Raw genomic sequence first — 23313 nt, 5'->3', positions numbered from 1 at the left:
CCGCTACAGCGTCCTTGGAGATCTTTATTGAATCCCTGAGATCCCCCTTGTGCTGGAACCACTGTCTGCGGAGGCACTACTGAAGAGCCCTCATATGCCAGCGAGCATGAGTGACCAACAGAATGCAAGAAGCAAACAGACCTAGCAGGCGTAAGACCTTGAGGACTGGAACTGCCGCTCCAATTTGAAACAACGGATTCAGCGCCTGAATGTCCCGAACCCGCTGAGGCGGGGGGTAAGCCCGAAACATTGTTGTGTCCAATACTGCCCCTATGAACAGGAGGCGTTGAGAGGGCTCTAGGTGAGATTTGGGCACATTTACAGAAAAACCCAGATCGATCAACAACTGGGTTGTCATTCGCAGATGAGACAACACAAGCTCTAGAGACTTGGCTTTGATCAACCAATCGTCCAGGTAGGGAAAAACTGCTACTTCCCTCCTTCTGAGATGTGCTGCAACAACTGACATCACCTTCGTGAAAACCCGAGGTGCTGAAGTAAGTCCAAAAGGAAGGACAGCAAACTGGTAGTGTTGCGATCCGACCACAAAACGGAGATACTTCCTGTGCGACTTGATTATGGGAAGATGAAAGTACGCATCCTGCAAGTCGATAGACACCATCCAGTCTCCTTTGTTCAACGCCAATAGCACCTGCGCTAGGGTCAGCATTTTGAATTTTTCCTGCTTGAGGAACAAATTCAAAATCCTCAAGTCTAGGATCGGCCGTAATCGACCGTCCACTTTGGGAATCAGGAAATATCTTGAATAACACCCCTGACCCCTTTCCTGCAACGGCACCAACTCTATAGCGCCCTTTGCCAACATGGTGACAACCTCCTGTTGCAACAACAGAAGATGGTCTTCTGAACAAAAGGAGGGACGGGGGGGAAAGGGAGGAGGGAACTCCTGAAAGGGGAGAGCATAGCCCTTTTGCACAATTTTTAGCACCCACGAGTCTGTTGTAATTGACCTCCATTTTTGCAGAAAAAGACTCAATCTTCCCCCTACAGGAGAAGTATGGTTGATAAAGTGGGGAAAACTAGGGCTGCTTCTGCTGTTGTCCACCAGAGGAGGATGAAGAAGAAGAGAGCTGCTGGGCTGGACCTCTAGCCCTACCCCTACCCCGCCCTCTAAAGGCACGATAGGGCGGATTGGCAGGTTGCTGGGCGTAAGACTGTGACCTTCGAAAGGCAGAACCTCTAATGAACCCTTGAAACCTACGAAAAGGTCTATAAGGCGTTGTAGTAGAGGTCTGTAGTCCCAGGGACTTAGCTGTAGCCCGACAGTCCTTAAACCGTTCAAGGGAAGAGTCTGCCTTGTCCCCAAACAGCTTTTCCCCATCAAATGGAAGGTCCATTAAGGTGGATTGTACGTCTGAAGAAAATCCAGAGGACCTTAGCCAGGCATGCCTCCTTGTAGCCACCGATGTTCCCATGGCCCTGGCAATGGAATCCGAGGTGTCCAGGCCATATTGTATAATCTGCTGTGCTGCAGCTTGCGCATCTAAGAAAAGGGACCCAAACGATTTCTGCATCTCCTGTGGCAGATCCCTCGCCATTTCCTTAGCAGAGTCCATAAGGGCATGGACGTATCTGCCTAGCACACAGGTGGAATTAGTAGCTTTAAGGGCCAAGGTGCAAGATGAAAAAATCTTCTTTGAAGACTGTTACATCCTCTTGTATTCCCTATCAGTCGGAACTCCAGGGAATGTTCCAGGGGCAGTCTTCGCAGAACATGACGCCTGAACTACCAAACTTTCCGGAGTCGGGTGCCGAGACAGAAAAACCGGATCTCCTGGGGCACTTCTATGTCTCCTCGCCACTGCCCTGTTCACAGCAGGAGTTGTCACTGGCTTTTTCCACAAGTCCAAAATAGGCTCAGTTAAAGCCTCACTGAAAGGCAGTAAAGGGTCAGCACTGGATGAAGAGGGATGAAGTACCTCTGTGAGCAGGTTAGTTTTTACTTCTGCCACGGACAAAGGCAAATCCAGGTACTCAGCTGCCTTTCTCACCACTGCATGGAAGGAAGCTGCCTCTTCAGTAAACTCCCCCGGAGACGCAATGTCCCACTCCGGGGAAGTATCCAAACCACTTGCAGTGGCAAGACCCTGGAAGTCATCAGAAGGCTCAATCTCGCCCTCCTCAAGCTGTCTATACTCCTCCTCCTCCAGAAGTCTCAATGCCTTCCTCCGAGATCTAAGATGTGGTTCCAGGGCTGGCGTCGACAAAGAATCCATCGACGCCGACGATCTCGAACCCCGAACAGGGCCAGGAAGGCTCCTAGGCTCATCCGGCGCCGACACAAAGTCGGCGAATGACCTTCTCGAAGTCGATTGGCCGGAAGGTGATGGAGCCGGTCTGGATGGAGACAACAACGACGCCGGATGGCACGGAGAAGGAGTCGGTTGACGTGCAGGCGGATCCACAGACACAGGTGGAGGACTCCTGCCAGGGGAGACCCTAGGCGCCGAACCGCCAGTCTCTGTAGGGCAAAAGGGCATGAATGGAGCAGCCCTGTACGACGCCGGTGAGCCCAAACTGAACGGCAATGGCCCCGTGGGACCCGCCGGTGCACCAGCAGGGGCCATGGAATGAAAGACGGCATACATCGCATTCATAAATGCAGCCGGATCCGTCCCTGGAGTCGGGAAAGCCGGGTACTGTTGTGCAGATGTCTGCTGAACATCAGGATCCCTCGGCGCCGGTGAAAAGTGAAGGCTACGTTGAGCCACCTCAAAAACTGAAGGCGCCGGTGACAACTCCGGACTCTCCTGCTGAGGCGTGACAGTAGGACTCATCTCCCATGTCTTCTGGCGTCGTGAAGATCGAGACCTCAACCTCGATCGGCTCCTCGATCGGCTCTGCTCCGAACAGCGCCGAGAGTCATGACGGCGCCGAGGATCATGATGACGCTGTTTCTTTTGCTTTTTGGGAGAAGCATGGGAGGAATCCTTTTTATGGCCCTTCTTCTTTGCTTTGGCTAAGAAGAGCTTCGCCTCACGCTCCTTCAGAGCTTTTGGATTCATGCTCTGACACGAAGAGCAACCTTCCACATCATGCTCTGAACTAAGGCACCAAATACAATCCGAGTGGGGGTCGGTCACTGATATCCGACCCCTGCATTCTCTACACGGCTTGAAACCGGACTGCTTCAGAGGCGACATTGTAACCACCAAAAATCATAACAGTTAACAACGAGGCAGGAAGAAAAACCGTTGACGTTGAAGGCACGGAAAAAGGAAAAACTGACGTCAGTACGCCGATGAGGACCTCTTATTGGCACGTTGACGTCAGACGGATTCACGTGGAGCTGTGCCATTATGACGTCCTCGTCGACGTAGACAGCTAGGAACAAGACTTTCCGTCGGATGCTGGCGCAAGGATCGAATTCATAAGGTGAGGAATCCAAAGGTAGTTGTATCCATCAGAAGGACACGTTCTCTTGAGCTTCAAGTAGCTAGGGACGAAAGGCATTAGTATAGGTTCACTTGGCAATTATACAGGATTAGTCAGGACTCTGATGAGGACAGAGACAAACGGGTAAGAAAACCTTATGGTAGGAGTGTTTCCACAGGGATACTGTATAGGTATCCATATACACATGCCATTACTTCATCTACACCTACAGATTCAAACTCATTGGTGCCGCACTCGCATCAATACTGAATTACTATGGCACGCATGGTTAAATGATTGAGATGCTTGCCATGTTCATCCTCAATCAGAACTTGGTAGATGTTCAGTTTGCTGGATGATAGGTACATTACAGTCACAGCACTGCACATAATGGTGGCTGGGGCACATGCTATGTTATCATGGACTACCCTGTGTGCTACAAACTACAGTTCTTCATAGTTTATGACGTTCTATGCATTACCCCACTTCTGCCAATAAAAATGCTGCCCCACTTGTGTGACTGGGCCTAGTCCCCACTACAGGAACAGCTCAAACTAAGGTTAAAGGGAGCCCTTGCCAAGGGACTTACACTGACTTTGGGTTGATCTGCTTCTGCCATGGGCATTAGGCCTACCCAGACAAGTGAGGCATCCATTTTTGTCAGCAGACTTGGGGGAATGCCGGGTGGACAAAGTTTGTGGCTCCCCACAGATTCCAGAACTTTCCATCACAGAAATGTGAGGGAAAATTCTTTTTTTAGGCAAAGGTGAGGTTTGCAAGGGATTCTGGGTCAAACAAAACCTAATGAGAACCACTCAAGTCAACCCACCCTGGATACCCCTAGATGTGTATAGTTTTAAAAGAATGTACAGGTTGGCTAGGTTTCCCTAGGTGCCGGCTGATCTAAAGTCCAAAATCTAGAAGACCCACAATGAAAAAAAGGTCAGTTTTTGGTGGAAAAATGTGATGCGTCCATGTTGCATTTTGGGCCATTTCTTGTCACGGGAATTAAGCCTACCCACACAAGTGAGGTACCATTTTTACCGGAAGTCGTGGGGGAATGCAGAGTGGACGGAAGGTTGTGGCTCCCCACAGGTTACAAAACTATCCATCACAGAAATGTGAGTTAAATCTGTTTTGTTACTCAAATGTGAGGTTTGCAAGGGATTCTGTGTAAAAATAACATGGTGAAAGCCACGCAAGTCACCCCACCCTGGATACCTCTGGGTGTTTAGTTTTAAAAAATGTACAGGTTGGTTACGTTTCCCTCGGTGCCGGCTGAGTAGGGTCCAAAATCTAGAGCTACCCACATTGAAAACAAGCATTGACAAAGCCAGTAGGTCCCACCTATCCAAGAGCTGTTGGCTTTGGCAATGTGTTTTTGCCATGTTGTACACCAGTGTGGCTGCTGTTCAGCACGGCTAAAAGTTAGCAGTGTGGAGTGTTATAAAGTGAAGTAGGGGAGTAGAGTGTCAGAGAGTGGATGTGTTGGAGTAGAGTGGAGCGGAGTAAAGTGTTGTGGAATTCAGTAGGGGGAAGTGGAGTTCAGTGGCATAGAGTGTCATACAGTGCAGTGGGTTGGAGTGGATTGAGATAGTGGGGTGGATTGGAGTGGACTGGGATGGATTGGATAGGGTAGAGTGGTGTGAATTGAAAGGAGTAGAATGGATTAGTTGGGTGAATTGGATTGGGGTGAATTGGAGTGGGGTGGAGTGGATTGGAGTGGCCTGGAGTAGGTGGCCTGGAGTAGGTGGATTAGACTGGCCTGCAGTGGGCAAATTGGAGTGTGCTGGATTGTAATGGAGTGGACTGTATGGGAATAGGTTGGATTGGAGTGAGTTGGATTGGACAGGATCTGAGTGGGGTAGAATGGATCGGGTGGGGTGGAATGGATCGGAGTGGATCAGAATGCATTGGACTGGATCAGAGTGGGGTGGACTGGATCAGAGTGGGGTGGGTTCTACTAAAGTGGGCTGGGTTGGATCAGAGTGGGGTGGGGTGGGTTCTACTAGAGTGGGCTGGGTTCGAGGTGGTGAATTGGGCTAAGGTAAACTGGAGTGGGGGGATTGGAGGTGGATGGGTTGGATTGGAGTGTATGTTTTTGGAGTGGGGTGGAATTGGATTGGGGTGGAACTGGGTTGGATTTGAATGGACTGGATTGGAGTGAAGTGGGGTGAATTGGATTTGAGTGGGGGGTGGAGTAGATTGGATTGGGTCAGATCGAATCGGGGTGGGTCAGATCAGAGTTGAGTGGGGTGGATTGGATTCACTGGAGTGTGGTGGAGTGGACTGTATGGCAGTGGGTTGGATTGGAGAGAGTAGCGTGGAGTGGGGTGGACTGAACTGGAGTGGATTGGACTGGAGTGGGATGGAGTGGATCAGAGTGAGGTGGACTGGATCAGAGTAGGGTGGACTGGGGTGGATTGTATTGGGGTGGGATGGATCGGGGTGGGTTGCAGAGGAGTGGGGTGGACTGGGTGTCTTGGGCTGGGGTGGATTGGACTGAGGTGGATTGAATTGGAATGTGGTGGATTGGAGGTGGTTGGATTGGAGTGGAGTGGGTTGGAACTGGATGGGGGTAGAATTGGATTGGATTTGAGTGGACTGGATTGTGATAGATTGGATTGGAGTGAAGTGGGGTGGATTGGATCGGAGTGGGGTGGACTGGGTTGGATTGCGGTGGGGCGTGTTGGATCAGATTGGAGTGGATAAATTGAACTGGGGTGGATTGGATTGGAGGTGGGTGGGTAGGAGTGGATTGGAGTGGGGTGGGGTGGATTTAACTGGGGTGGAATTGGATGGAAATGGATTGGGGTGGGATTGGATTTGAGTGGACTGGTTTGTGATGATTGGACTGAAGTGAAGTGGGGTGGTTTAGAATGGGGTGGATTGGAATGGAATGGGGTGGACTGGACTGGGGTGAACTAGAGTGGATGATCTGGCTTGGTGAGGGGTGGACTTGACTGAGCGGGGTGGATTGCACTGGAGGTTTGGATTGGGGTGGGATTGGATTGGAGTGGGGGATTAAGGTGGACTTGATTCTACGGGGTAGGGTGGATTAAGGTGGACTGGATTGCTTGGATTGGGGGGTGGATTAAATTGAAGTGGGGTGGGTGAATTAGATTGGGGTGAGGTGGATTAGGTTCTGGTGGAGTGGATTGGATTGGAGTGGGGTGGAGTGGGCTGGATTGAAATGCAGTGGGCTGGGTTCGAGTGGTTTGGACCACAGTGGAGTGGTTTGGGTTGAATTGGACTTGAGTGGGTTGGACTAGTGTGGGGTGGATTGGATTGGGCTAGAATGGGGTGGATTGGAGAAGGATCGACAGTGGTGGTTTGGGTGACGTGAATTGGGATGGAGTGGGGTGGACTGGTTTAGGGGAGGTGGATTGGAGTGAGGCGAACTGGAGTGAGGCAGATTGTTTTGGACTGAACTAGGGCAGATTATTTTGGATTAGAGTTAGGCAGACTGGGGTGGGGCAGATTGTTTTGGATTGGAGTGGGGCAGATTGTTTTAGATTTTAGTGGGGCCGACTGGAGCGTGGCAGATTATTCTGGATTGGAATGGGTGCCAAAGGGTGGTTGGCATTGGTGTGGGGTGGACTGGTGTGGGGTGATTTGGGATAGAGTAGGGCGAATTGGAGTGCAGCAGTTTGTTTTGGTTTGAGTAGGGCAGATTGTTTTGAATTGGAGCACATTCGAGTGGGGCAATTTGGATTCGAGCGGGGCAGATTTGAGTGGGGCACAGTGGAGAGGGGAGTGTTGGGATGATTGGAGAGTGGTGGATTAGATTTGGGGAAGTGGTTTGGATTTGAGTAGGGTGGACTGGATTGGATTGAGCAGGGTAGATGGTATGGGTTAAAATGGGGTGGATTGAAGTGGGCCGGATTGGACTGGAGTAGGGTGGACTGGAGTGTACTGTACCATTATGTGTTAAAGCATAATTTTGGAAATTAAACATAAGAAAGTGTCACTTTGCAAAATTTAGAACAAGATAAAAAAAATATCTTTTGAGAAGACCACCATGAGCAAATACTAAGGAAAACATGAATGCAAAGTGAGAAAAGAAGACTTGGCAAAGTAAAAGAAAAGACAACTATAGAAAACAAAAACATTACCATTTGTTTGTCCTCCTGGGCACGTTTTTGCCAGTCACATGCCTTCTGTTAGCATAGACAAGAAATTAAAAAGAACAAAAATAGTACCTCAATCATGTAGGGAGTAGTGGACTGGCACTGACAAAGTTGAATGAATCAGTGCTTGGTCCCTGTTCCACAGAAATGATGATATCCCTGCACACACACACACACACACACGTTGGGTAGGTTTCCCTAAGTGCCAGCTGAGCCAGGGTCCAAAATCTAGAACTACCCACACTGGAAAAAAAGGTCAGTTTTCAGAGGTAAAATGTGATGTGTCCATGTTGTGTTTTGGGCCATTTTCCCCATCATGGGCATTAGGTCTACCCACACAAGTGTGGTACCATTTTTATTGGGAAACTAGGGGGAATGCCAGATGCATTTAAGTTTGTGGCTCCCTGAACATTTCAGAACTTTCCTCACAGAAATCTGAGGAACATTTGGTTTTTAGTCAGAGTGTGAGGTGTGCAAGGGATTCTCAGTTACAAAAATGTGGTTAGAGACACACAAGTCAGCCCACTCTTGGTACCCCTAGTGCCTAGTTTTTGAAAATGTACATGTTGCCTGGGTTTCCCTAGGTGCCAGATGAGTGGGGTCCAAAATCTAGAGCAACCCACATTGAAAACAAGCACTGGCAAATCCAACAGGTCTCACTTATACAAGGGCTATTGTTTTTGGCAATGTGTTTGCCATGTTGTACACCAGTGTAGCTGCTTTTTAGCATGGCTAAAAGTTAGTGGTGTGGAGTGGGGGAGTAGAGTGTCAGAGTGTGGATTTTTTTGGGGAGTAGAGTGTCAGAGTGGAGTGGGGGGTAGGGGGGACTAGAGTGTCAAGAGTTAAGTAAAAGGAAGTAGAGTTCAGTGGCAGAGAGTGTTATAGAGTGCAGTGTTGTGGGGTAGAGTGGGTTGGGGTGGTGGAGTGGATTGGAGTAGAGTGTGGTGGATAGGATTAGGGTAGAGTGGGGTGGATTGAGAGGCGTGGGGTGGATTGAACTGGAGTGAGTGGGGTGGGGTAGATTAGACTGTTGTGGAATGGGGTGGATTCTATTGTCCTGGAGTGGGTTAGGATGGGGTAGACTGGAGTGGGGTTGATTGGATTAAGCAGGGTGGACTGGACTGAGTGAAGTGGATTGTATAGGGTCAGGTGGATTGGATAGGGTAGGGTGGAAATTAGTAAAGTGGGATGGGCTGGACTTATGTGAAATGCACTGCAGTAGATGGGACTGGGGTGGGGTGGATCAGACTGGAGTGAGTGGGATTGGAGTGAGGTAGACTGGATTGGAGTGGGGTGGACTGGATTGCAGTGAAGGGGTGGATTTGAGTCGGTGAACTGGGCTGGTGAGAGATGGGTTGGAATTAGGTGGATTGAAGTGGGGTGGGTTAGATTGGAGTGGGATGGATTTTTTTGGAGTGCAGTGGGATAGATTGGAGTTGGTGGATTTGATTGGGGTGGATTTGACTGGGGTGGGATTGGATTGGAGTGGGTGACTGGACTGGAGTGGTGCGGACTGGATTGGAGTGGTGTGGATTTTTTGGAGTTGGGTGAGTGGGATGGATTGGAGAGGGTGGATTTGATTGGGGTTTATTTGACTGGGGGTGAGATTGGATTGGAGTGGACTGAATTGGAGTGAAGTGGGGTGGATCAGAGTGGGTGAACTGGACTGGAGTGGGGAGGATTAAGGTGGACTAGTTTGGACAGGAGTAGGGTGGATTAAGGTGGATTGGATTGCAGTGGGTTGGATCAGAGTGGGGTGGGGTGGGGTGGGTGGACTGGATTGTACTGGGGTGGATTGGGTTGTGGTAGATTGGTCTTGAGTGGGCTGGGTTGGAAATGAGTGGGCTGGGTTGGAAATGAGTGGGCTGGGTTGGATTGCTGTGGAGTGGGTTGGACTGGAGCAGTGCTTAATTTGAGCCAGTGGTTTCCGGTGCTGAGCAGCGGCACTTATTTTTGAGGGCCGGCACTTATTTTTCTGCCTCACCCATTTACTGCGAGCAAAAGACACCTATGGGAAAGACAGAGGAAGAGAAAAATGAAAAAGCGTCACAAAAGGAGAACAGAGAAAGTTCAAAGAGTGAGCCAAAGGGGCATGGAATGACTGTAAATGGATTAAAGTGGCTTCAGGATTACGCTGCCTCAGGATTGCAGACTCGCAAATGTAATTGCAGCAGCTGCATTTTTCAGAGGAGAGCTTTGGGCACCGGCACATTTTTATTTACAAATTAAGCACTGAACTGGAGTGGGGAGAATTGGACTTGAGTGGGTTGGATTGGGGTGGATGGATTGGATCGGGGCAAACTGGAGCAGGGAAGACTGCTTTGTATTGGAGTGGGGTGGACTGGAGTAAGGCAGATTGTTTTGGATTGAACTGGGGCAGACTGGAGTGGGCAGATTGTTTTGGATTGGAACAGATTTTTTAGACTGGAGTGGGGCAGACTGTTTTGGATTGCAGAGTGGCAGATTGGAGTGGGGTAGATTGTTATGGATTGGAGTGGGGCAGATTATTTTCGATTGAAGTGGGGCAAAATGTTTTGGATTGGAGTAAGGAAGACTGGAGTGGGGCAGACTGGAGTGTGCAGCTTGCTTTGGATTTAAATGGGGCAGATTGCTTTGGATTGGAGTGGGGGAGATTGCTTTGGATTGAATGGGGTGGATTGGATTGGAGTGGGGTGCTTTGAGGTGTCGGAGGGGGAATGGGGTGAGATGGATTGGATAGGAGTGGCGTGGATTGGATTGGGCTGGATTGGATTGGAGTGGGGTGAATTGGGATATAGAAGGGCGGCTTTTATTGGAATGAGCTAGATTGGATTGGAGGAGAGCAGATTGGACTAGGGCAGACTGCTTTGGATTGGAGTGGGGCAGACTGTTTTGAACTGGAGTGGGGGGCAGACTGGAGTGTGGCTGATTGTTTTGGATTGGTTCGTGGTGGATTGGAAAGGGGTGGATGGTGGTGTCAAAGGGTGGACTGGATTGGGGTGAGGTGGATTGGCATACGGTAGACTGGATTGACCTGGAGTGGGGAAAAGTGGACTGGAGTGGGTTGCACTGGAACGGGGTGGATTGGATTGGAGTGGGATGGACTGTGGTGGTTTGGAGTGGAGTGGTGTAGATTGGATTGGGGTAGATTTGAGTGGGGTGAATTGGGATGAGGTAGATTGGATTGGGGCAAACCAGATTGGGGCAGACTTCTGTGTACTGACGCAGGGCGGACTGGAGTGAGGCAGAGTAGAGTAAGGCAGATTGTTTTAGATTGAACTGGGGCAGACTGGAGTGGAGAGATTGTTTTGTTTTGGAGCAGAATGTTTAAATTGGAGTGGGGCAGACTGTTTTGGATTGGAGTGTGGCAGATTTGGGAGGGGCAGATTATTTTGGTTGGAGTGGGGCAAACTGGAGTGGGGCATATTGTTTTGGACTGAAGTGGGGCAGATTGCTTTGGATTGGAATGGGAAAAAATACTTTGGATTGGAATGGGACAAATTACTTTGGATTGGGGCAGATTGCTTTGGTTTGGAGTGGGGCATATTGTTGTAGACTGGAGTGGAGCAGATTGGAGATGAACCCATAGGAGCGTGGTAGATTGTTTTGGATTGTAATGGTGTGAATTGGATTGGTATGGGGTGCTTTGGGGTGTTGAAGGGTGGATTGGGGTGAGGTGGATTGGATAGGAGTGGGGTGGATTAGACTGGGCTGGATTGGGGTGTAATGGATTGGTGTGGGGTGGAGTAGACTGGAGTGGGGTAAATAGGGATACAGTACGGCAGATAAGATTGGAGTGAGCTGGACTGGATGGAGTGGGGCAGATGGGAGCGTGGCAGATTGTTTTGAACTGGAATGGGGTGGACTGTGGTGGATTGGAGAGAAGTAGATTGGGGTGTCGAAGGGTGGACTGGATTGGGGTGGAGCGGAGTGGGGTGGATTGGGATAAAGTAGGGTGGATTGGAGTGGAGTAGATTGGAGCCGATTTTTTGATTGGAGGGGGGCAGATTGATTTGAATTGGGGGACATTTAAGTAGGGCAGTTTGGAGTGGGGCAGATTGTTTTGGACTGGAGAGGGACAGACTGGAGTGTGCCAGATTGTTTTGGATTGAAGTGGGGCAGATTGATTTGGATGGGAGTGCGACAGATTTGAGTGGGACAGACTGTTTTGGATTGTAGTGAGGCAAATTGTTGTGAACTGGAGTGGGGCACAATGGAGTGGGAAGGGTTGGAAGGATTGGAGTGCGCTGGGTTGGACTTGGGGGAGTGGTTTCTATTGGAATGGTTTGGATTTGGGTGGGGTGGATTAGACTGAGTAGGTTAGATTGGTGTGAGTTAAGATGGAGTGTATTTAAGTTGGCCGGATTGGACTGTTGTGGGGTAGATTGGAGTGTACTGCATGATTATGTGTTAATGCATAATTTTGTAACTTACACATTAGAAAGAAACAATGTCACTTTGCAATATTTAGAACAAGATAATCGTCATCTTTTGAGATCAGCGCCCAGGAGCAAATACAAAAGAAAACATGAGTGCAAAGTCATAAAAGAATGCTTGGCAAAGTAAAAGAAAAGGATTAACTATGGAAAATAAAACTATATCTTTTTGTTTGTCCTGCTGGGCACTTTTTTGCCAGTCATACGCCTTCTATTTGCAGGGCACAAGAAATTAAAAAGAACAAAATTGTACCTCAATCATGTTGGGGGTAGCAGACGGGCACCGATTAAGTAGTATCAATCAGTGCTTGGTCCCTGCTCCACGGACAGGAACAGAAATGGTGATATGCCTGCTGTGACACAAGGCTATAAAGAAGAGTGCCACCCAAGCCAACAAATGGTAGGCAACAGGCTCCTAGCCCTTTTCTATTTACAAGAGTGTCTTACAAGCGAGATGCATGCAGGCTCCACCCAAACAAAACGGTCAGTTTTCAGTGGAAAAATGTGATGAGTCCATGTTGCATTTAGGGCCATTTCCTGTTGCATGCACTAGGTCTACACACACGTGAGGTACCATTTGTATCAGGGGACTTGGGACAAAGCAAGACTCCAGAACGCCCTGCAGATTCCAGAATTCCCATCACACATATGAGAGGAAAGTATGTTTTTTAGCCAAAATGTGAGGTTTGCTAGGGACTCTGAGTAAAGAAAAAAAACATGGCGAGAGCCATGCAAGTCAGCCCAACCTTGGTACCTCTAGGTGTCTAGTTTTCAAAAATGTACAGATTGGCTAGGTTTCCCTAGGTGTCGGTTGAGTAGGTTCCAAAATTTAGAGCCACGCACATTTAAAAAAAAGCATTGGTAAATCCAAAAGGGCTCACCTACACAAGGGCTATTGGTTTTGGCAATGTGTTTTTGCCATGTTGTACACCAATGTAGCTGCTGCACAGCATGCATAAAAGCTGGTGTTGTGGAGTGGGGGAGTAGACTGTCAGACAGTGGATTTGTTGGACTAGAGAGAAGTAGAGTGTCAGAGTGGAGTTGGGTGAGAGTGGCGTGGGGTGAGAGTAGAGTTTCGTAGAGTAGAAGGAAGAGTTCAGTGGCAGAGAGTGTCGTAGAGTGCAGCGTCGTAGAGCGGAGTGGAATAAATTGGAGTGGATTGAGGCAGTTGGGTGGACTGGACTAGATTGGGGTGGATTGGATTAGGGTAGAATGGTGTGGATTGAGAGGAGTGAGGTGGATTAGATTAGGTGGATTGGGTGGGGTGGATTAGACTGTCGTGGAGTGGGGTGGGGTGGATTGGACTGGAGTGGATGGGAATGAGTGGGTGGACTGAATTGGAGTGGGTAGATTAGACTGAAGTTGAGTGGATTGGCCTGGAGTGAAGCGGAGGTGATTGGAGTGGGTGAATTAGATTGATGTGAGGTGAATCTTTTGTAGTGGATTTGCCTTCGGTGGAATTGGACTGGACTGGAGTGAAGTGGGGGAGGATTGGAGTGGGGTGGATTAAGGTGGAGTAGATTGGACAGGAGTAGAGTGATTTATGGTGGACTGGATTGTAGTGGGGTGGGTGGGCTGGATTGCAGTGGGAGGATTGGGTTGTGGTGGATTGGACTGAAGTGGAATAAAGTGGGCCCGGTTGAAATGGAGTGGGCTGGGTTGGTTCGGAGTGGATTGGATTGCATTGGTGTAGATTGGATTGGGGTGGATTAGAATGGGGGTAATGGTGGTGGATTGGAGTGGAGTGGGATGAATTTGGATGGAGTGGGGTGGATTAGATTGGGGAGGTGGGTATGATAGGGATGAATTGGAGGGGGGCAGACTGCTTTGTAATGGATTGGACAGATTGAAGTGAAGCAGAATGGCGTAAGGCAGTTTGTTCAGATTGGAGTGGGGCAAACTGTTTTGGATTGCAGAGGGGCAGATTGGAGTTGGGTAGATTGCTTTGGACTGGAGTGGGGCGGATTGTTTTGGAGTGAAATGGTGCAGAGTGGAGTGTGGCAGATTGTTTTGATTGGAATGGGGTGGATTAGATTGGAATGAGGTAGTTCAGGGTGTCAAAGGGTGGATTGGGATGCAGCGGATTGGATTGGAGTGGGGTATATTGGGGTGGATTGGAGTGGGGTGAATTGGGATACAGCACAGCGCATTAGACTGGGGTGAGGTGGAGAAGATTGGAGTAGGGTAGGTTGGAGTGGGGCAGACTGTTTTGGATTGGGGTGGGGCAGGCTGGAGCAGGGCAGAGTTTTGGACTCAAGTGGCCCAGTTGGAGTGGGGCAGATTAGTGTGGATTGGAGTGGGGCAGATTGGAGTGGGGAGGGTTGAGAGATTGGGGTGTGGTGGATTGGGCTGGGGTAAATGGTTTGGATTTGAGTGGGGTGGATTGGATTGGTCTGGGGTGGAATGGATTGCACGGGGTGGATTAGCGTGGGTTAAAATGGGGTAGATTGTAGCGGATTGGACTGGAGTGGGGTGGGGTGGACTGCACGATTATGTGTTAAAGCAAAGTTTAGGAAAATACACATAAGAAAGAAAGAATGTCACTTTGCAATATTTAGAACAAGATAATCTCATATTTTGAGAACAGCGCCCACAAGCAAATTCAAAAGAAAACATGAGTGCAAAGTGAGAAAAGAAGACTTGGCGAACTAAAAGAAAATAATTACCCATAGAAAATAAAACTTTACAATTTTGTTTGTTCTGTTGGGCACGTTTCTGCCAGTCACACACCCTCTGTTTGCAGGACACTAGAGATTAAAAAGAACAAAACAGTATCTTGATCAGGTCGGGAGCAGCAGACAGGCACTGATTAAGTTGAATCAATCAGTGCTTGGTCCCTGCTCCACAGACAGAAACGGAAATTATGATATACATGTTGTGAATAATTTCAAGGCTGTAAAGAAGAGTGCCACGCAAGCCAACAAATGGTAAGCAACAGGTGGGCTTCAAGCACTTTTCTGTTTACAAGAGTGTCTAACAAATAAGACACATGCGCTAGCACATGCTATCGCAGGCTCCACCCTAAAAAAGGGTCAGTTTTCTATGGAAAAATGCAATGTGACCATGTAAATGTGATGCATCCATGTTGCGTTTTGTGCTGTTTCTTGTCGCAGGCATTAGGTTTACACATACAAGTGAGGTATCATTTTTATCAGGAGACTTGGGGCAATGCAGGGTGTAAAAAAGTTTGTGGCTCCCCGCTGATCCGAGAACTTTCCATCGAAGTAATATGAGGAATTTTTTTTATTCAAAGTTTGAGGTTTGCAAGGGATTCTGCATAAAAAAGTGGTGAGACCCATGGAAGTAAGCCCACGCTGGAGACCCCTAGGCATCTAGTTTTCAAAAATATACAGGTTGGCTAGGTTTCCCTAGATGCCTGCTGAGCAAGGGTCCAAAATCTAGAGCTATTCACACTGGAAAAAAGGGATAGTTTTCAGTTGAAAAATGTGATGTGTCCATGTTGCATTTTGGGCTGTTTCCTGTCACAGGCACTAGGTCTACCCACACAAGTGAGGTGCTGTTTTTATCGGGAGACTTCGGGGAATGCCAGGTGGAAGAAAGTTTATGGTTATTCCCAGACTCCAAAACTTTCCATCACAGAAATGTGAGGAAAATATGTTTTCAAGTCAAAGTTTGAGGTTTGCAAGGCATTCTGGGTAGAAAACGTGGTGAAAGCCACATAAGACAGCCCACCCTTGACAACCCTAGGTGTCTAGTTTTCAAATATGTACAGGTTGTCTAGTTTTCCCCCGGGCCAGCTGAGCTAGGGTCCAAAATCTAGAGCTACCTACATTGGAAAAAAAGGTCAGTTTTCAGTGGGCACATGCGATGCATCCACGATGCGTTTTGCACCTTTTCCTGACGCAGCCACTAGGCCTACCCACACAAGTGACATACCATTTTAATCAAAAGACTTGTGGGAGCAAAGAATGGTAGAACCTTTGTTATTACCAATTGGATTTCACTGCATTTGTGCCTTTCAAATGTAAAGCCAGTGTGTAAAAAAGATGACATTTTGAAAAATACCCCTAAATCATAATCATACGCTAGTACGGGTACCAACAAATTAAGAGATGTACAAATACCACTGCTCCTGAACTCCATAACTTGAGGCCATTTCAGCAGTATATAGGTTTTCTAGATACCCATTTTTCACTCTGCCAATTTCGCTGAATGGCTCAGTCTGTACTCGGTACTCAATGAAAAAAACATGCTGTATGGTGCAGCTCAAATGTTGGCTCTGGGTACCCTGGCTTCTCAGAGATCTTACAAAATCTATATGTAGCCAGCAACCAAAAGGGTCTAGCGGATGAAATGTATATTGCTTTTGCAAGATGACCACTGTAACAAAACCTCACAGATGGAAATGTTGTCACAAATGCCAGTTTTTTTCTTACTCCTTTTCAATATTCCTTTATTTCAACAGTTATTTCCCTTGGGAAAACCTGGATGGATCTATACATATGACCCCTTGCGGAATTCAGAATTGTGTCTACTTTTCAGAAATCTACAGCTTTTCTGGATCACCTATGGGTTTCACACTGGTTTCCATCACAAACTGGAAGTAGGTTGAGAACAAAAAAAACCAGTAGGGAAAATAGGCTACCTCTTAGAAAACTGCTGAAACTGTGGAATTTTTTGATTCAGCCATTCATGTTCCTGAAAGCTCGGAAGATGGTCACTTTAATACAGCAAATCGTTCCTGGGTGCCATTTTTAGGAAAACAGACACTTATCTGGAGCACTTTTTCTCAGTTTTTCTCCAGAACTCAAAATGTTTTGTATATTTTGCCTATTTTCTCAGTCCTCAGTCCCCACAGGGAGAATACACAAACTATGGGTACCTTTAGCATCTCCAGGACGTTGGAAAAAAAGGGTACAAATTTGGTAAGGATACTTTATCTGGAAAAACGTTATGGAGCCCTAAGCGCGAACCACCCCCAAATAGCCAAAAACGGGCTCACTGGGAGGTGAGGGTGGAGGGTAGGCACAGCAGTTAAGAAGCTCACCACAAAGGTAACAGGGGAGTTTCAAAACACTACCAAGGTGCAAGAGATTTGAGGATTCTCCTGTTTGAGCTAAGAATTGAGACAATCACTGCAATACTTAAGGTTGTCGTACTACTTAAGTCTGTCAAGCCAAAAGAACAGTACAGCTCTTACATAGATCTATATCCAATAGACAAAGGGCCTAATTACGACCTTGGCCGATGGGATACTCCGTCACAACATAATGTAAATCCGGGCTGCCGTTCTACAAGTTCCATAGAATATAATGGAGCTTGTAATACGGCGGACAGGACACTCTGGCTTCTTGCCATTAAGGTTGATTAGGCTTAACCTCAAAAAACTGTTTAATGATGCAGACTATACAAACAGGGCTTTAAAGCCAGAGAGAATCCTGTTCCTCATCACAAATAAATCATTCAGATCCACAAAATGGTAATTTATGTCAGCAAAGAAGAGGAATTAGTCCAACGTTCGTTTTTACTTTGAATTGCACTATTTTATAGGAAGGCACTGGCTTGAGTTAAGGTGTAATGGGATTCCTGTACACTGTAGCAGGGAGCAAGACAGTGTGATTCATATTCCAGGTTGTTTTTTGCTTGCTCAATAGCCCAAAGGCTTGTTGGATCTGGAGAGCTGAATGGACGAAATGTCTTTATTGGGCTGTGAAATGGTATGACTCTATTTCACTGTTTGCAGATGATATAGTGCTTTATAATGTGGACCTGGACTACATCATCAAAAGATTGCTGGAAATAATTAAAATAATTAGTAGATACTCGAGTCTTCATATTAACTGATGTAAAGTCAGTTCCTAGCCATCTAAGTGAAGTAAAGGTGGCTGTTTACAATCAGCCCCAAAAGCTTTAAGAACTTGGGGATCTTTGTTACTGAATCAATTAAAGCCAGAAAACAGTCATGACTCCATCTCCCTCCATGCAACTCCACCCCTCCTCTCCCCACCTAAGCCCACCCATCATCGGATATTCCCTTCCAACAGCCTGCACTCTAAAGCAGTGATTCCCAACCTTTAGACTTCTGTGGACCACCACTTTATCATTACTGGAATCCAGAGGACCCCACCACTGAATCATTACTGGAAGCTGGGGACCCTGGCTTACACATTGTTGATGATTTGAAACGCAAAACAATATACCCAAAAAAAAATACTGAAACAAGCATTCAAACAAATACACAAATGATAATACAGTTTATTTAATTTGCAAACAAATATAAACAAAAACAATAAAAAAATAACTTTAATAGGAAGGTTGGTGTTCTTTCTAAATTCAAGCCACACATCGCCCATACTATATATTTTGTTTGATGCACCTGCACTGCTCTGACAAATCAATCCGTGGATACTAATTTAATTTGTAGCCTCCAATTTCAAACTACTTGACAGTTGCAGTATGTTTTAAAATTTTCAATTGTACATTTAGCCACTTTATTTATTTACACTTTATTAATCTATTAGCATTATTTAATTTTCTAAGCAGTCACAGTCCCCCTGAGGAGGCTTTGCGCATCCCCGGGGTCCTTGGACCACAGGTTGGGAGCCACTGCTCTAAAGGGTACACATGAACACTTAAACCCTACTGAGGAGGCGGCTCTCCCACATAATTCAATTTTAAGTGCCCGTGCATATGATACTTTCCTTTTAAATTGTCCTATTTCGCTAAGTTAGTATATGTGACATTCATCAATATTGAGCTCAGTGTGATCTAATAATTCTGTTAAAAAATGTATAGTAGTTCTAGGCTTAGGCTTTACGAGTGCTAGCATTATCTCAAAGCACTCATTTGAGGGTATTGCCAGCCAGAAACAATTTGATAAAGTTGAAATAGTATCAACTCTAACCCACATCAATATCTATTTCAGCAACCCCGCTTACTGCAAAAAATCAGGCATAAATAAAGCAAAGCCATTTCCTTTCCTCAAGTCATCTGAGTTCTGCCTTGCTGTTTTCTCTTTTTGTCTTGCTCTATTCTCCTCAACACAGCCACTGCTGCTTGTTCTCTGAAGAAGTATACTGCGTGCCCTATTTACATGATTTTCAACCTTGCTAGCTCTTGGAGCATGATGTCCACCTGTGATGCTTTAAATATATTAATCATAATTCTAAAACACCACGTTACAGGGCCATGTTTTAAAAATGGCAGAGACACTATTCATTTTGACAGTAGTACGTTTTATGGCTGTCTGGGAACTGCACAGAGAGTAGTAAGGCAACTACTCAAATTACATAGTGGGCCAAGTGTTTCCAGAAGGTCTTGGTCCAAACATTAGCCTCCCAGAATTTCTATTTTGTTGGTGTGGGTGATACTGAAGGCAGTGTAGACCAAATGATAAAAAGGGGCTTCAGCGAAGCTTGAAGAACTTGTGCAAAGCAGACTTGGAAATCAATTCAAAGACACGTAGGAGTCAGAAGCCTATAAGGCATGAATATAACTGTTCTTTATGATGACAACTGACAATAAGAAAGTCTTCATTGTGGCATGAAGCTAAGTAGAACCAGGTAGGTATGTATCCTGACAAGAGCTTCATTGAAATTAATGTTGAGGGAAGAAGGCTGTTGATTGCTGAGGATCAGGAGGTTTGTCTCTTGGAGATGACCTTACATAAATGAATGGTTGTCTAAAACAGGGTGACTGAGAAGCTATACAAGGTGAACTGAAGACAATTTGGCTTGGTGAAGTACCCTTGAAAAACAGAACTGGCTAAAGAAGCTCTATATGGACGTGGCACTACCAAAATTCATAACCACATCTGGCAGCTTATGTACCCCAAGAAGAAGCAGCACCTGTGATTACCCGTTCCTAGAATGAATCTTAATCCCCTTCAATGATCCTGTGCAAAAGCAGTACTAGCAGCATGACCCAGGTGGGCTCTTCACTTGTTTAGGTGGCAAGTGCTCGGTACAAGCAGGATCCCCCAAAGTAGATTTCCCTACCTCCAACTGGTGCAAATGAATGCAGTCCTTATTACCTTTGCCAACTCCTCCTTGGCTGACACTGAGGCACACATTGCACACAGCCCTGCACTTCAAAAGGGCCATTAAGGAGATCATTGGGCCAGGACATGGTAGAGCCCCCTGAAGAATGTGAGCCCACAAGCACACAACCAAGAGGAACACCCCAGCTCCAGATAGCGGTATGCATGCTCAACCAAGAATGTGGAGTAAAAGGATACTTACTTACAAAGGTGTAGAATTCCTATAGCCAGACGCCCAGGACATATTGTTTGGGGAAAAGGACAACAAGTTTTCATGGTTCTTTTGTCCATGGGACTAGCAGAGCCCACCCTCTTTAGCACAAACCTTTTTGCTGCCAGTTTACAGCAAAGGGAAGTGCCTGCAGTTGAGGTAATATTTGTGTATATATGTTCATGCTGTTCAAGCTTGTATTATTGGTTCATCAATGCAAAGCCTTTATTGGGAGGGTGAACACTGTAAGTAAGTGTTGTAAGCTTGAACTACACTACTGACAAAGTGATTCAGATGAATAAATGTGTTCACACGTTTGAAAAGTTTAACAATATATGGCTATGTATAATGCTCACAGAATGCTCTCTGATTAAATGCAAATGTTGGCACTAGCCTGTGAGCAAGAGTGATGATGTTTTACTTCCAAAATAAAATGTTCAGAAAAAAATACAACATGGAAAAAAATTACTGGGACATTTTAGGTACCATTTAAATACTCATTTAGTAAAATGTGTTGATGCATGCTAGTGTCAGGAATCCCCAAGGTGCCTCCTGCATTATCTGTCAGCATCCTCGGGGTTTAGGGTTAAATCATATCTCTGTTCTTGGTTAAACCTTCATATTTCTAATTAAACGTAATGTGCTGTGTTACACAATTGGTTTTATCAATGCTTGTTTGCTAATGTGAAAGTGTAGACATGTGCTTCTACTTGGGTGTGGTGTAGACATGTGCTTTTAATTGGGTGTGGTGACTCATCCACATGTGGAAACTCAACTGCTTTCCTGATTGGCTATAAATAGCTGAGTGAAGCATGCCTCCCTGCTTGGCTTTGTTTTGCTTCCTAATCTCAGCATCTGACTTGCCAGTCCAGCCCCTGCTGTCATCCTCGTATTCAGGACTTTCGAGGCAATTCTTTTCTTCGTTCCTCTACCAGCTGACACCAGGCATTCCTCCAGCACTCCAGAAAAGACTGCAGCTAAGTGACTAGTATTCTTCAGGGAGTTTGTTCTTTGAGCGCTGCGCTTTCCTGGAACAGCTGGTGCATTTCAGACCTCGTAATTTGGCAGAGTGCTTATCTTGAAGAGACACATGCATTTCTGAACATTGTACATTATTATTGTAGTTACTTGCCTCAGGATATTTGCTTGAGCACAAGCACTACAAAAAGTGACAGTGCAATTTTAAAAGAGCATTTACGTGACTTTTCTTTCTCTATTAGCATAACTCTTGGATTTATATTGTGTCATTCATGCTTGTGTTTCAGGTTTGAGGAATTTGCTTTTTGAAGGGTTTTTCACACATACAGTGAAACCAAACCAAACTGTGCCACCCTAACTGTTTAAACCCAGAGTGGACATTTGTATTTCTTGGATTGATTTTGTTCCTTTTAGTTTAACCCTATGCATGCAGGAAAGTTATATGTGATATAATTAATGCCCTTGTTTGTCTTTTTTGTGCATGATAAGTGCAACCACAGTTCTATTTGTAGTGTTAAACAGTGAATCTCTGTGAAGCCAGCCCTAGTGTCGCAGTACTTATTGTTATGGAACTCAGTTTGGGTTTTTGGTAATGTAGTGTTAGTAATTGTGCCAACAGTTATTTTTATTCAAGAAAAAAGTGCTGGAGCATCCCGGTGTTCTTTTACCGCTCCCACGCCCATATCAGAAAGAGAGATTCAGTTTTGAAGAAGTTGAGTGCACTAACTCTACTATCACTCTTGTCAACAATGACCTGCCCCCCTCGAAGATACAGGGTGCCTGGCTGAACTGGCAAGACGTGGCAGTGTTTTGTCTCTTTCTCTTCCACTCCCCCTTTCCTTTTTGGACACCTGCCGGGGTTTCTGTGTCCACCAGGAAGTGACAAGAGATTTTTCCAGGAGGTCGGGGCATCCCATTGCCCCTGCAGACAAGATCAGTGTAACCATTTTCAACATGGTTATGGGAAACATGAAAATAAACAAGCACTGGCAAAGCCAACCGATCTGACATTGGTGGTCATTCTTTTTGTTTGATCAATGCAAGTCTTGTTTTGAAATGGCTTTTGGAAAACTTTGTTGTGGGAGCTGCCAGGCCCTCACCATTGTAACAAACTTTGGCAACTTTTGGGTCTCAAAAAGCACACATTGCCACAGTAGTTTCTGGCACTGAACAAAACTACTTTGGGGCCCAATATGCTCCTTGTGAAACAGCAGATTGCTATCACTCACAGAAAAGCCAGCTGGTAGATAGATAGAGAGAGATAACATTTTAATAAAAAACAAAAGATCTTGGTTAATGCCAGACCTAATTAGGGGCCCAATTTTTTAAGAAAGTCACAAAAGTGCACCCATGGTATATGTCTTTGCATTAGTATTAAATTACGGCTTTCTGGAATTCACAAGAATTTACCTAAGTAGACCAGGAAATAGTACTCCTAGAAAATATAGCATGAACAAATTATACACATTTAGATTTGCTCATGCGAAAACCTACTGAGCATTTACAAGTTCATTTTCTCTCCAACCACTTTTTTCCCAGCCCTGGAAGAACTTCTACTTCTGCCCTTGCCAGGGGTAAATATCCAACCTTGTGGGAAAAAAACTGGAGATGAGCTGGTAAAAATCCTTAAAACATGCAAGTTAGTAGGTTTGCCCAGACTCAAAGGCATTCCAACCCTGGAACTATTTCTTACTGCTTCTTCCAGCCCCAGAATGTGGATCAGCAAAAAGTTGGCAAAATAAGGAAATTGTTAGCATTCAAGCCCTACTATAGTATAGCCCTGGCATAATCAGAAAGGCTACTATCAGAGCTCTTATATAATGAGATTGCTGCCATAGTCTGTCGTTGCACTATGTGGCACCAAAGGGACAAGTAGATTTATGAAGCAGCCTGTCCCATGGACAAGTAGATATTTTATTAAATTCCACACCCCTGTTACTTACACCAGGGCAACTATCCTACAAACACAAGTTGATAATTTGAAGAACTTTTAGTGCACAACGACTGCCTGGGGGGGGAGGGGTCTAACGAGTAAAAACAGCAACTCGCTCAAATGCATTTTTCTTTCTCACCTGTTAGTGTTACCTGGGAGAGGTAATCCCACAACACTATTAAGTCAGGGGTGTGAAATTTAATAAAATATCTACTTGTCCAAGGGACAGATTGCTTCATAAATCTACTTGT

The 23313-nt window shown here is 46.1% G+C and overlaps 1 protein-coding gene across 2 annotated transcripts in view; it reads right to left on the bottom strand.

Annotated features, from left to right (window-relative positions):
• TANGO6 (transport and golgi organization 6 homolog) overlaps positions 1 to 23313 on the bottom strand; it is a 515068-nt gene that overhangs the window by 476600 nt on the left and 15155 nt on the right. The window contains exon 1 of one of the 2 annotated variants that reach the window (XM_069217100.1): positions 14608 to 14662. The exons of the other annotated variant lie outside the window; for it this stretch is intronic. Coding sequence (XP_069073201.1) covers positions 14608 to 14611 — 4 coding nt within the window. The 5' untranslated portion in view covers positions 14612 to 14662. Of the gene's footprint in view, positions 1 to 14607; positions 14663 to 23313 lie in introns of those variants that run through there. 2 annotated transcript variants of the gene reach the window in all.

The sequence above is a fragment of the Pleurodeles waltl genome, chromosome 12, assembly GCF_031143425.1.
Source record: "Pleurodeles waltl isolate 20211129_DDA chromosome 12, aPleWal1.hap1.20221129, whole genome shotgun sequence".
NCBI classification, from domain to species: Eukaryota; Metazoa; Chordata; class Amphibia; order Caudata; family Salamandridae; genus Pleurodeles; species Pleurodeles waltl.
This window is presented reverse-complemented; position numbering and strand designations above follow the sequence as displayed.